General features: G+C 40.2%; 1 protein-coding gene across 5 annotated transcripts in view; it reads right to left on the bottom strand.

The window, feature by feature from the left end:
• Nucleotides 1-13,858, bottom strand: part of CDC16 (cell division cycle 16) — a 46,556-nt gene that overhangs the window by 15,179 nt on the left and 17,519 nt on the right. For all 5 annotated transcript variants that reach the window (XM_045056341.1, XM_045056333.1, XM_003980542.5 and 2 more), the window contains 5 exons: nt 8,997-9,149; nt 7,381-7,444; nt 4,910-4,971; nt 3,665-3,800; nt 1,856-1,946 (listed from right to left, as the gene is read on the bottom strand). In XM_045056341.1, the coding sequence (XP_044912276.1) occupies nt 1,856-1,946; nt 3,665-3,800; nt 4,910-4,971; nt 7,381-7,444; nt 8,997-9,149 (506 nt within the window). The remainder of the gene's footprint in view (nt 1-1,855; nt 1,947-3,664; nt 3,801-4,909; nt 4,972-7,380; nt 7,445-8,996; nt 9,150-13,858) is intronic.

Genomic DNA, 13,858 nt, shown 5'->3' with positions numbered 1-13,858 from the left:
TAACTGTGTAGTACTCTACCGCTTATGCTTGCCACAATTCACTTCCCCATTCTCCTACTCATGAACATCCAGTTATTTCTAGTTAGGTGTGGTTACAAACAGCTGCTGTGAACAACTCTGCATGTGAGCATTGGCTTACGGAGACATCGATGCACTGGGCACACACCTGGGAGGAGAACTGCTATGGCTTAAGAGCAGCATGGTAGGTCAGCACCCTAACACCCCAATGAATCACACCCCACCCCTGATGACAATGCACTCGATCACATGACTTGTGCTGAACAGAATGTGACGGAAGTGATTCTAGGAAACTTCCAGCTTTCAAGAGGTCTTGAGGCATTAGTTCTTGTTGTTAGAACCCTGAGACCTCCATGCTATGGAGAAGTCTGAAAGACCCATGAGAGGCCCAGCTGGGTTGGCTGAGGTCCCCATCTGTGCATAAGGCCATCTTAGCCCGTCAGCCCATCAAGTGACTGCTGACCACAGCTGCATTAGTGATGAGACCAGTAAATGAGCCACCAATCAACCTACAGAGCTGAGACAGGTAATACATCCTTGTCGGTTGGTGTAGCTTATTAGGCAGCAACAGATAACTGCTTTAACAGGTCTGTTTAACTTTAGCAGATACGTTGAACAGTTTTCCAAAGTGGTTCTACCTGCTATGAGCACCAACCACCAATAATATACAAGCATACCAGGTGTATACGTCATTACCAACACTCGGCACTAGCGGTGTTTTCACTTGTAGCCATTTTGCAGGTGTGCAGTGACATCTTGTTATGGTTTTAATTTCATTTCCATAATATGCAACGACAGTACGCACATTCATTTGCTTTGGCAGACAGCCTCTTTGGTGAGGCTCCTGTTCAGGTAGTTTGCCCATTCTGGACCCATCTTTGACTGAACTTTTTCTCACCAATTTATAGGATTTTTTGTATTCTAGACACAAGCTCTGACCAGTCTATAAATTGTAAGTTCTCTCAGTCTATGACATGCCTTTTCACTCTGTTAACAGTGTTTTGATGAACAAAGTTCTTAATTTTACTGAAGCCTACTTGAACACTGCTTTCCTCTCATGGTTTTGTGTCCTGTGAAAGAAATCTTTGCCTACCCCAAAGTCCAGACCTCGAGTTTAACTTCATTACACCCTCTTTACCTTACAATATTTGTCACTAAATGAAGGCCCAAGGACAGCAATTCTACCCAAATTTATCTTAACACTTGCTTATCATTACCAAAAAAAATACTTAAAAAATTACACAGCACTGTAATGTGTGAACATAAGCCAACTTAACAGTCCACTGAAATGCAAAAATTAATGTTATTAATATGCTACAAACCTCATTATAAAGTATTAAGGCCAGAGTGTTTTCATTTACTTATTAGAAATTAGAAACTATTGGAAATTAAAAAGTCTCTAAGGTTTTTTCCCATTACGCAATTTAGATTGTTTTAACACTTTTTCTTTTTAAGATTTTATTTTTAAGTAATTTCTACACCCAACGTGGGGCTTGAACTCACAACCCCGCAATCAAGAGTCACACACTCTACTAATTGAGCCAGCCAGGTGCCTTGCAATTAATTAGATTGATTCTTGTATATCACAGCACTTTACACATACTCCATAATAGTATTTTGCATATACCAAGTACTCAATTATAAACTGAACACTTAATGAGCCATTAATTCCCACAGAATTTTCCAACAAATAAATGGAGTTTCTTAATAATATAGTTAAATGGTTAGAAAGTTAAACTTAAAACCTTACATGAGATTTGAGAAACCTAAACAGAGATATACAACAATCTAAAGAATGGGATGCAATGTCAATCAGAGTAATTAATTATAATCTTACCAATGTAAGCTTCAGAATCACCAATGTACATCTCAATGCAATGACCAAGCATTGTAACAGAAAATGTATCATCCCGCCTAAGACCAAGGGCCTGCAGAAAAGATTCAGCATGGTTATTACAAGAAAATGTATTTCCTTCTCTTTCATTTAAAAATATTCCTGCAGGACTCCATTCAAAACACTACAGGGAATCGGGGGGGGGGGGGGGGGGCTACAAGAGTGGCCATGAGTTGATGTCTGCTGCAGTTGGGCGATGGGCACATGTAGGGTTATCACACCACTGTTTATGTTTGAAATCCCAGTCCTCCAAAAAGATTTTCAAAACTTTGTCTCCACATAGAGCCTTCTAAGTCTTCTGCATTAATTACATCACAGAAGAGAGGTAAATTATAGAATCTTCAAATACACACATTCGAAATATCACACAAACCAGAAAAGCTGCCAGTCCACACTTCTGCCTAGCTCAGTATCCTAGTTATCATAATGGCATCTTCAGGACTTGATCTCATCTGAAAATCTCTAACCAACCCTATGCATTTTCTCAGATTTTATCTTTCTCTCCAAATACCATTATTTCATCAATTCTAACACCCATTTTTTTTTTTTTTTTTTTTTTTAATTCTAACATTTCTGAACTTGGGACGCTTTAAACTACTGGTGGTTTCTTACTACTGCTGTCAGCTGGCCACAGCTGTGATGAGGGTGTTTTGCGTGGGTAGCCATGGTGATGTACAGACTAGATTTGAAACCACGTGAACACTCAAAAATACAAGAACTGAGACTGTTGCCTAAAATCCTTGCGTTGACACCTTCTGGCAGCGTAAGATTTGCATAGTCAACGCCTTTGGGAAACACCTTCAAGAGCAGGGTATACGTGCCAGCCCCAGGAAAACAGGGACACTGACCGCCTGGTACGAAAGTGATTTAAAAGAACCAAACTCTGAATGTAAAGAATAGAGCATCTTAAGTATTTATTTCACTTATATTTTCTTTTTTATGTAGATACTAGAGTCATCTCTGAAAAAAAACCTATGTCCTAATATGCCCAAAAAGAGTGCCCCAAAAGAGTGCTTTTTCTAAGTACCAAAAAACTGAGAGATTGGAAAGAATTGTGTAAAGTTTAAAGGTTTGTCTGTGTGTTGGGGGGCGGGGCACCCAACCTGCTTACTGATGGTGTCTTAGGTCTAGTGAAATATGACGTGAGATTCTTTCCTTGTGATGACACAGATGTTTTGTTCACCAACTAAAGTGATCCAAGGTGGGGCGCCTGGGTGGCTCAGTCGGTTAAGCAGCCGACTTCGGCTCAGGTCACGATCTCTCCGTCTGTGAGTTCGAGCCCTGCGTCGGGCTCTGTGCTGACAGCTCAGAGCCTGGAGCCTGTTTCAGATTCTGTGTCTCCCTCTCTCTGACCCTCCCCTGTTCATGCTCTGTCTCTCCCTGTCTCAAAAATAAATAAAACGTTAAAAAATAAAAAAAAAAAAAAAAAAAAAAGTGATCCAAGGACTTTAGGACTTTAACTATAAGTCCTAAACAGAGAGACCAGAATTTCTTTTCTCCTGCCCAGACGTGATGCCCAGCTCAGATGAGGCCCACAAACCTCATGCATACATGTATGTCTGACTGCACACTTAGGACCTAAGTCTCACATTTGTCTCTAATTTGATGAGTATCACACACACATGCTTTTCTCTGGAAAGGAAAGAAGAAACCACAAAGTCGTCTGAAGAATTTTAAAATGGTAAATACAATGTTGGCTAGAAAAGATCTTCTCAAAAAAAAAAAAAAGTGGTAAATGTTAACTAGACATACTGTGTGGAAATAGTCAACAGCATTTTCAAAGTTGCCCATCAGACTATGGATATACCCTATGGCAGAATAGGTAGACGCGTTCTGAGGAATTAACACCAGTGCCTGACGGTGATAATCCAAGGCCTCGGCATACTTTCTGTAAGAGAAGAAAAGACAGGGAGTTGAGAGCAGAAAGAACGGGAAGAAAGAGAAAACAATTAGTGGGTACAGTGAAAGTACTGACTTTCTAGATCTAAGATGAGTATTCATCTATGTGCCAACATCAAAAACAATCTGGTACATCACAGTAACCATCCAGAATGGTTATACCACCTTCGTGTACCTTGACACCTTCCTAAATGGATCTTCCTGCCCTTCTCACCCAGCCAGCTGAAGGTGCTCCCACAGGGACACAGGTGGGAGAGCCAGAACATAAACTCTGGCCCTGGGTCCTGTGCCCCACCACACTGCAAGGTCTCTTTTGGGGCCAGACAAACCTCCCACACTGGGGGTAGTTAAAAGCAACCAAAGGTTTTTGCTTTAAGGTCCAAAGAAGTCACTTGAACAGCATTTTCCTAAGTTCTCTGGAATTCCTGCCCTGTAAAATCTTTCGTGAGAAGAAGGTTCAGTAAGGTTTGGGAAATGCTGCAGCTCATAATGAATACTCAAGACACCAACATATCCTGAAATAGAAAAACCTATTAAATTTTGAGTAACCTAGAGTTTCCCAAACATATTGAGCCAAAGAATCTATTTTTGCAATGCTGTTTATCACATCATAAAACTGGAAACTAGAGAAAAACAGTAAGTTAGAATATGGATATGGTTTTAAATAAACCCTACTGTCCTAATTCTTCCAAATTAATTTTGAATACCCATTTTTTTTATCTAAGAAAATGAAATTTATTAGAGAATTGTAATTCTCTGTATTTCTAAAATAAAACTATACTACCAGGGATAATAAAAAAAGAGATAATAAAACTCACTAGAGATAATTATTTTGATGCTTGCTGTGTCTGAGAAGCAAAGTACAAAGCTGGAGGACCTCAAAATAAAAATATGGGAAAAGAAGGGTGCCTGGCTGGCTCAGCTGGTAGAGCATACAACTCCTAATCTAGGGGTTATGAGTTCATGCCCCATGTTAGGTGGAGATTACTTAAAAATAAAAACCTTAAAAAACAAAACAAAACATGGAGAAAGGCTACACAAAATTAAGTAAACGTTTAATCGCAAAGAATGTTTCTGCAATGGTCCTAGTTCACTTACTTAAGCTTCCTGCAGACATGCCCCAAGTTGTTCAACAAAGGCTCCCATTTGTCAACCGTCACCTGAAACACAGCAACACCAAACCCATGACTCATGTGCCACTTTCCAGTCACGCCCATTCAACCACACCACTGCAGACAGTGAAGCAGGCCGCCCTCTCTGGCGGTGACTGCACAGCACAAAGCAGAGTATTTGTGGATTCTCCATCTTTCTTTCCTATTAGAAGAGACTTCCTGAGGATGCTGTTATTTTATTAGCACAACACTGTTAATGAGCCCGTCTGTGCTGATATTCAAATTCTGTATCTTGAGCCCAGAGCTTTCCATCTGCCTACTAAACATTCCCACTTGGAAACCTCATAAGCACTGCAAATCCAGCATGCCACCCGTTCATCTCTTACCCTCTCTCCTGCCCTCCCAGCTCCCCAACCTCACGCCCTTCTAAGTGCCTGCCTCTCATGCCCGGCACCCATGTCCACCCTAACCCCTAGCAACTACCGAAGGCTTATTCATCAGCTGCCCCAGCATAACGCCAACCTCCATGTAACAAGTCTTGTCTGGGCCCAACCACCTCAAGATAAGGTACAAGGCCCTTGACGATCCACACTCAGCCCTCCTGACCCATTTCTTGACATTCTCAATTAGCTCCAACTTGGCACATACCATTCTCTATACCTAATACACTCTTTTCCTCACTTCTGCTTGGCAAAACATATCTGCTCATGTTTTAGGACTGAAATGTCACAACTGTATCCACGAGGTTTTCTTGGCCCATCCTCAAATTCCGGTTAACTGCTCCCTTGCGTGAGTTTCTTTATTTCCTCAATCATGGCCTTTTTTGTGCACTGTATCATTACTGCCAATTTACTTATCTGCAATCCCCAACAGGTCTAAGGCCAGGAGCTATCACATCAGTTTCCTACTTCCTCCCAACACCTAGCTCAGAGCTAGGACACAGTCAACACACATCAGTCAGTCTGAGCTAACCAGGCAACAGATCTGAGCCATAGTCTCCAGCTCCCATGAGCCTGGCTCCAGGAGGTGTGGCCTATGAGAATGGAAACAAACCCTTCATGGTTCTTAGGCACATTGCTTCCCTTTGGCTGTTTGGACATTTGCTGTAGTTTACAACTGAAGGCAAACAGTATTTCCCCCTTTTCACATAACAATCCCAGTAGCACTGGGCATTTGTACTTAAAGCCATTACTGTAAATTTCTGCAAGGCTCCACAGTGCTCTCCGATCATCAACGAATGATGCTGATGCAGCTGGTCCCATTAGAGCAGCAAGGCCCTAAGGTATCCTACTATGAAAACTAGCAAGGTGGTATGTGGCCATCCCATATAACAAAAACACATTTATTATCCAGACCACCCAAGACTGAGCTGTTCAAGACCCTGTTTTATAGGGGTGCCTGGGTGGCTCAGTTGGTTAGGCATCCAACTTCGGCTCAGGTCATGGTTCGTAGGTTCGAGCCACACACCAGGTTCTCTGCTGTCAGCGCAGAGCCTGCTTTGGATCCTGTCTCCCTCTCTTTGCCCCTCCCCAGCTCGCTCTGTCTCTCAAAAATAAACAAACATTAAAAAAAAAAAAAAAAAGAACCTGTTTTATATAAAAGATGTGCCAACACACAGAAATACAGTGTTTTTAAGTTCATATGTATGACAAATAAGAGACTTGGCAGGGACCCCAAGGGAGCTGTGTCTGTGTCAGTGAAGGGAACCAGCACCAAGGAAGATGTGGGTTATAAGCAAGGCGGCCCAAATAGGAACAGAGTAAAAATGGGAAGTGACAATCAGAATGGCACAAAACAAAATAGATGTGAATAAAAAGAATCAAGAACTAGAAGAGTAGCAATATGCAAATCCCTTACCTACAGAAGTTGACATTATCTAAAATTAGTATTATTTTAAAAAAATACCCACATATACACATCCAAGCTAGCAGAAGGTTAATTCATGAGCACACGTCTTTCATATGGTAGAACCTAGCAAAATGTCTCAAACCTTGAGAGGTCTAAATATGTAATAACTACAAGGTCAGGAAGAGCCATGATAGGTCTGAATAAAATGATACCTGGCCTTATTCCTACAGAGGTGGGTGCTGTATACTTACCCATTAATTCAAGAGGAGCCTCTTCAGTTCTAGAGGACATCTTATGTTAGATGCTACAGTGCCCACTAGTATCCACTAACTGTCACATATTCCCCATATCAAAAAATCATCAAATATATTCTGATTACTCCCACATATCAAAGCCTCCTAGGAAGCAAACAGTTGACATCTACCTTCTCAGTTAGAAACAAACTCATTTTACACCATGCAGCAAAATAAATGCCTGAAATTCAAACATTAACAAGACATTTGCCATGATAAATATTAGCTCTTTATCTCCCAGGCAAGACTTTGTCCATATTATTGTTCTCATTCAACAGCAAACACACACAAGAGTTACAGATGTTACATAAGATACCTCATTCCCAATTGCTTTAATTTTTTCCAATGCATCAAGAAACCACTTTTCAGCTGTTTTCCATCTAAAATAGAGGGGAAAAGGTTGCAGGTTATTCAAAATTAGCAAATATAAACATTTTAAGAAAAAACGAGATAACCTTCTGTAAATAGTTTATTAAAATTCAACTTTAGGGGTGCCTGGGTGGCGCAGTTGGTTAAGCGTCCGACTTCAGCCAGGTCACGATCTCGCGGTCCGTGAGTTCGAGCCCCGCGTCGGGCTCTGGGCTGATGGCTCAGAGCCTGGAGCCTGTTTCCAATTCTGTGTCTCCCTCTCTCTCTGCCCCTCCCCCGTTCATGCTCTGTCTCTCTCTGTCCCAAAAATAAATAAACGTTGAAAAAAAAAAAATTCAACTTTAAAGGTGAAATTAATGAATTTTATGGCATTAACATTATAGGAGTTCAAGATTTTAGGATATGGTTAATTATCATTATTCCTGGTAATTACATTCTGTAAAGTCAATGTGAACACTGCCTTAGCAAATACTGAACTACTGCTCCTGGCAAAAGTACAGGCTCAGGTTCCTATAAACCTCTGGTCAACCATTCAACATATAGCCTGTTTTATATGTGTTTCTGTTGATCGATACCTTATTTAACATACAAACTGATTTACTGACACTGAACTCACAGCCAGCCACACAGCTCATCTAACACAGGGTCATCACAGCCTTCTTGTGTTTACGGTCACTAACAGCACATCAGCACGAGGCTTGGGGATCATTTCAAACAGTGAAATTCATCAACAAAAAACACAAAAATGCGAAAAATGTGGCACTGAAAAAAACCCCACAAACTCATTTACAGTATGAGAGCAGAAACAGGAAGGCAGAATGTCACTTCTGACCTTGGCTGGGAACGTGCACGTAAGTATGAAAGTACTCCAGGAGCGGGCCCTGGGCTACAAACCAACAGGCTGTATATTACATCATTTTACAACAGCTCCAAACTTGCTTTTGTAAACACTAGATAATCCAATACTTAGAATACACACACATGCCATAAAAAACACAGCAGTACTAATTTGTTGTTTTTAAATGTATGTATAATTTAGTGCAGAGCACTACAGACATTTTTCTCTTTAGAGCATGATACTGAATTATTCTACAAATATACAAGGTTACACTAATGCCTCAAATGACCAGGAATCTGGGCCATTCTAATTAGTTTAATTTTTGGATTAACTTCATTTCTGTTTCACAGCTGTGGGCAATCTCCCTTCAATGTATGACTCCAACTCCTAACCAACAAGGAGATGACTGACTGAGGGTTCTGCAAGGCCTCCAGGCACCCTACAGGGTGTGGTTACTGGACAGTCAGCAATAACTGTCCAGTCTTGGAATGGAGTCTGCAGGAGCCCACCTCCCAGGGGACCAAAACCCCAGTACAGTATTTTTAAAGAATTCCACAATAACACTTTCTTTTTTTTTTTTTTTCTAATGTCTGCCTCCTTCTCTTCAAATAATACACATTTAAAAACAAAAATCTATTGAAGAGTCCCTAATCACTTAAACTCTAGTGACTGGTTTTATTTCATTTACAGAAAGAAAACAGGGTTTTGAGCCTTTCAAGACTTACTCGCCATTCTGAAATGCAACCACGCCAACCTCGTGCATAACAAAAGGGTCTTCTGGTGCAATGCTTAGCGCTTGGCCAAAGAATCTTTCAGCCAACTTTGAGTTATTGGTCAATCCATATTCTAATCCGATGTAGAGCATTGGCAAATGACACCTAAAAATATTAGAGAATTTCACATATCCAACACCTAAAACTTTATAATTCAGCAGAAATTAATTTACCAACTTCAAATGCTGTGTGCAAAATAACTTAAACATAGCCCAAAATAATGTGTTTACTTTTTTCCTAACATTTCATTTACTAATACGTAATAAATGTCTAATAGGTTTTCAGACCTGTTAGAATCTATCACTTTCAGACCACTTCTAGATTCTATCAGCAAGCTACTTACTTATCTTTATTTTTCATCATTCTACAGTAAAAACAAAAAAAACCAAAACTCTCCTAAGCAGAAGGGCAGGTCTGTGCGTCCTGTTTTCTTCTACGATGCTAATGTCATACCTTTGGCCTTGACTGTCTTCCCCCTCCTCTACTATTTATCCTTTGTGACATGTTCAAGTGACCCTTCCCTTTAGGAAATGCTTCTGACTTTCTAACCTAAATGGATCTCCCTTGTGTCCATTCCTATTATCTCAATTACTATCAGTTCTATCCCCAAGGGTTTCAAAAGTATGTCATGTATACCCCATTTTCACATCCTCTGAAACAGATGTAGGTACAGAGCAAGTACTAACCACTTCTTAACTGAATCTCTTGCCAGACCAGTAATTACATTAAAACAAACAGAATAAAATAATATTTTTTTGAAGATGAATCTAAGAAAGTCTATAAATACTAACCAACAGGTTGATAGGTGCTTTGGTTTTAATCAAGAATCAGCTCAGGTGAAGAGTCTATCACCTACAGATAGGTTCATGAAGGACGCTTTAAAAGGATTTACCTGGAGGAAGTACTTCCAAAATGGCCAAGTAAACACCTCCAAAACTCGACACCAGAAAAGCAGTATCAACACTGCCTAATTGTCAAAATAAATTTTTCAGAACTTCAGAAGCTAACTAAAGCCTTACAACAATCTGAGGGTTGTTTACTACACAAAGATAGGTGAAACATGCAAATACCCAGGAAACAATTGGCAATCCAGGGGAGTGGGTAGAAAGCAGGCAATAGAAACTGTCCTGACAAACACCAGATGTTGGATGTACTAGACAAACACTTTATTATTATTTTTAGACAAACACTTTAAATAAGCTATTTTAAATATGAAAATAGAGGGGTGCCTGAGTGGCTTAGTTACGCATCTGATTCTTGATTTTGGCTCAGGTCATGTATCTCACGGTTTGTGAGATTGGGTCCCACATTGGGCTCTGTGCTGACAGCCAGATCCTGCTTGCGGTTCTCTCTCCCTCTCTCTGCCTCTCTCTCGCTCACGTGTGTGAGTGCACACACTCTCTCTTTCTTCTTTCTCAAAATAAACAAACATTTAAAAAACTATATGAAAACAAAAACATAAAATCTCAAGTTGAAACGTAAAATAACGAAAAGGGTTGTTCAGTAGAAGGGTTCAACAGCAGTTTGAAAAGGCAGAAGAATCAGTGAACCTGGAGTTAGGTCAACTGACATTACCCAGTCTAAGGAACATAAAGATAAAAGAATAAGGAAAAATGAACAAAGCTTCAGAGACCTGTGGGATGCTATCAGGCAAACCGAAATATACACGATGAGAACACCAGAAGGCAAAGGGAGACAACAAGTGGCAGAAAGAATACTAGATACTAAAGAATATTTGGGCCCAAAACACCTCAAATTAAAAAAACAAACAAAAAACTCCAAGCAGGATACTCAGAGATCCACACTTAGACATATTATAGTCAGTCAGACTGCTGACTTTAATTTGTAACATTTATTTATTTTTTGAGAGAGAAAGACAGAGCATGAGTGGGGGAGGGGCAGAGAGAGAGAGGGAGATAGAGAATCCAAAGCAGCTCCAGGCTCCGAGCTGTTAGAACAGAGCCTGATGTGGGTCTTGAACTCACGAACCGCAAGATCATAACCTGAGACGAAGTTGGACGCTCAACCGAGTGAGCGCCCCAGGCACTCCCAGACTACTGACTATAAAGCAGTAAGAAACTACAACCAGTGACGTACAAGAGATTCCCAATAAGATTAACACCTGACTTGGGGCGCCTGGGTGGCGCAGTCGGTTAAGCGTCCGACTTCAGCCAGGTCACGATCTCGCGGTCCAGGAGTTTTAGCCCCGCGTCAGGCTCTAGGCTGATGGCTCAGAGCCTGGATCCTATTTCCGATTCTGTGTCTCCCTCTCTCTCTGCCCCTCCCCCGTTCATGCTCTGTCTCTCTCTGTCCCAAAAATAAATAAACGTTGAAAAAAAAAAAATTAAAAAAAAAAAAGATTAACACCTGACTTGTAATCAAATACCTGGACACCAGGAAAGGTGGAGGGAGGACATTCAAGGTGCTGAAAGAAACAGAGCACCAACCAAGAATTTCATACCCAATAAAACTACTCTTGAAAATGAGGGTGAAATTAAACATTTCTCAGAGAAACAAAAAACTGAGAAATATTGTTGAAGACAAGAGACACTGAAGGGTGTCCCTCACGCTGAAATGAAAGAAGACTATACATTAAAAAAAGGAATTTAGAAGACTTCAGTCTGACTTCAGCTCAGGTCATGGTCTACCGGTTTGTGGGTTTGAGCCCCATGTCTGGCTCTGTGCTGACAGCTCAGAGCCTGGAGCTGCTTCGGATTCTGTGTCCCCCTCTCTCTCTCTGCCCCTCCGTGACTCACTCGCGCTCTCTCTCTCTCAAAAATAAATAAACATTAAAAGAAAATTTTTTTTAATCTTTCAATACTCACTCTAAACGTCAATGGACTCAATGCTCCAATCAAAAGACATAGGATAACAAAATGGATAAGAAAACAAGATCCATCTATATGCTGCTTACAAGAGACCCACTTTAGATGCAAAGACACCTTCAGATTGAAAGTAAGGGGGTGGAGAACCATCTATCATGCTAATTGTCAACAAAAGAAAGCCAGAGTAGCCATACTTATATCAGACAATCTAGACTTTAAAATAAAGACTGTAATAAGAGATGCAGAAGGGCATTATATCATAATTAAGGGGTCTAAACATCAAAAAGACCTAACAATTGTAAACATTTATGCTCCAAATGTGAAACCCCCCAAAATATATGTCAATTAATCACAAACATAAACTCATTGATAGTAATACAGTAATAGTAGGGGACTTCAACACCCCACTTACAGCAATGGACAGATCATCTAATCAGAAAATCAACAAGGAAACAATGGCTTTGAATGACACACTGGACCAGATGGACTTAACAGATATATTCAGAACACTTCATCCTAAAGCAGCAGAATATACATTCTTCTTCAGTGCACATGGAACGTTCTCCAGGATAGACCATATACTGGGACACAAATCAGCCTTAAGTAAGTACAAAAAGACTGAGATCATACCGTGCATATTTTCAGACCATAACGCTATGAAAGTTGAAATCAACCACAAGAAAAAATTTGGAAAGGTAACAAATACTTGGAGACTGAAGAACATCCTACTAAAGAATGAATGGGCTAACCAAGCAGTTAAAGAGAAAATTAAAAAGTATATGGAAGTCAATGAAAATCATAACACCACAACCCAAAACCTCTGGGACGCAGCAAAGGCAGTCATAAGAGGAAAGCATATAGCAATCCAAGCCTTCCTAAAGAAGGAAGAAAGATCTCAGATACACAACCTAACCTTACGCCTTAAGGAGCTGGAAAAAGAACAGCAAATAAAACCCAAAACCAGCAGAAGACAGGAAATAATAAAGATTAGAGCAGAAATTAATGCTATCGAAACCAAAAAACAGTAGAACAGATCAATGAAACCAGAAGCTTGTTCTTTGAAAGACTTAACAAAACTGATAAACCACTAGCCACTTTGATCCAGAAGAAAAAGGAAAGGACCCAAATAAATAAAATCAAGAATAAAAGAGGAGAGATCACAACCACCAAGCAGAAATAAAAACAATAATAAGAGACTATTAGGAGCAACTATATGCCAATAAAATGGGTAATCTGGAAGAAATGGACAAATTCCTAGAAACATATACACTACCAAAACTGAAAAAGGAAGAAATAGAAAATTTGAACAGACCCACAACCAGTAAAGAAATCGAATTAGTAACCAAAAATCTCCTCCCAAAAACCCAAGAGTCCAGGGCCAGATGGCTTTCCAGGGGAATTCTACCAAACATTTAAGAAAGAGTTAACACCTATTCTCTTGAAGCTGTTCCAAAAAATAGAAATGGAAGGAAAACTTCCAAACTCTATGAAGCCAGCATTACCTTGATTCCAAAACCAGACAGAGACCTGACTGAAAAGGAGAACTATAGCCCAATTTCCCTGATGAACATGGATGCAAAAATCCTCAACAAGATATTAGCCAACGGGATCCAATAATACATTAACAAAATCATTGACCACAACCAAGTGGGATTTACACCTGGGATGCAGGGCTGGTTCAATATCCGCAAAACAATTAATGTGATTCATCCCATCAATAAAAGAAAGGACAAGAACCATATGATCCTCTCAACAGATGCAGAGAAAGCATTTGACAAAATACAGCATCCTTTCTTGATAAAAACCCTCAAGAAAGTAGGGATAAAAGGATCATACCTCGAGATCATAAAAGCCATATATGAACGACCCAATGCTAATATCATCCTCAATGGGGAAAAACTGAGAGCTTTCCCCCTAAGGTCAGGAACAAGACAGGGATGTCCACTCTCTCCACTGTTATTCAACATAGTATTAGAAGTCTTAGCCTCT

Source organism: Felis catus, chromosome A1 (assembly GCF_018350175.1).
Source record: "Felis catus isolate Fca126 chromosome A1, F.catus_Fca126_mat1.0, whole genome shotgun sequence".
Taxonomy (NCBI): domain Eukaryota; kingdom Metazoa; phylum Chordata; class Mammalia; order Carnivora; family Felidae; genus Felis; species Felis catus.
This window is presented reverse-complemented; position numbering and strand designations above follow the sequence as displayed.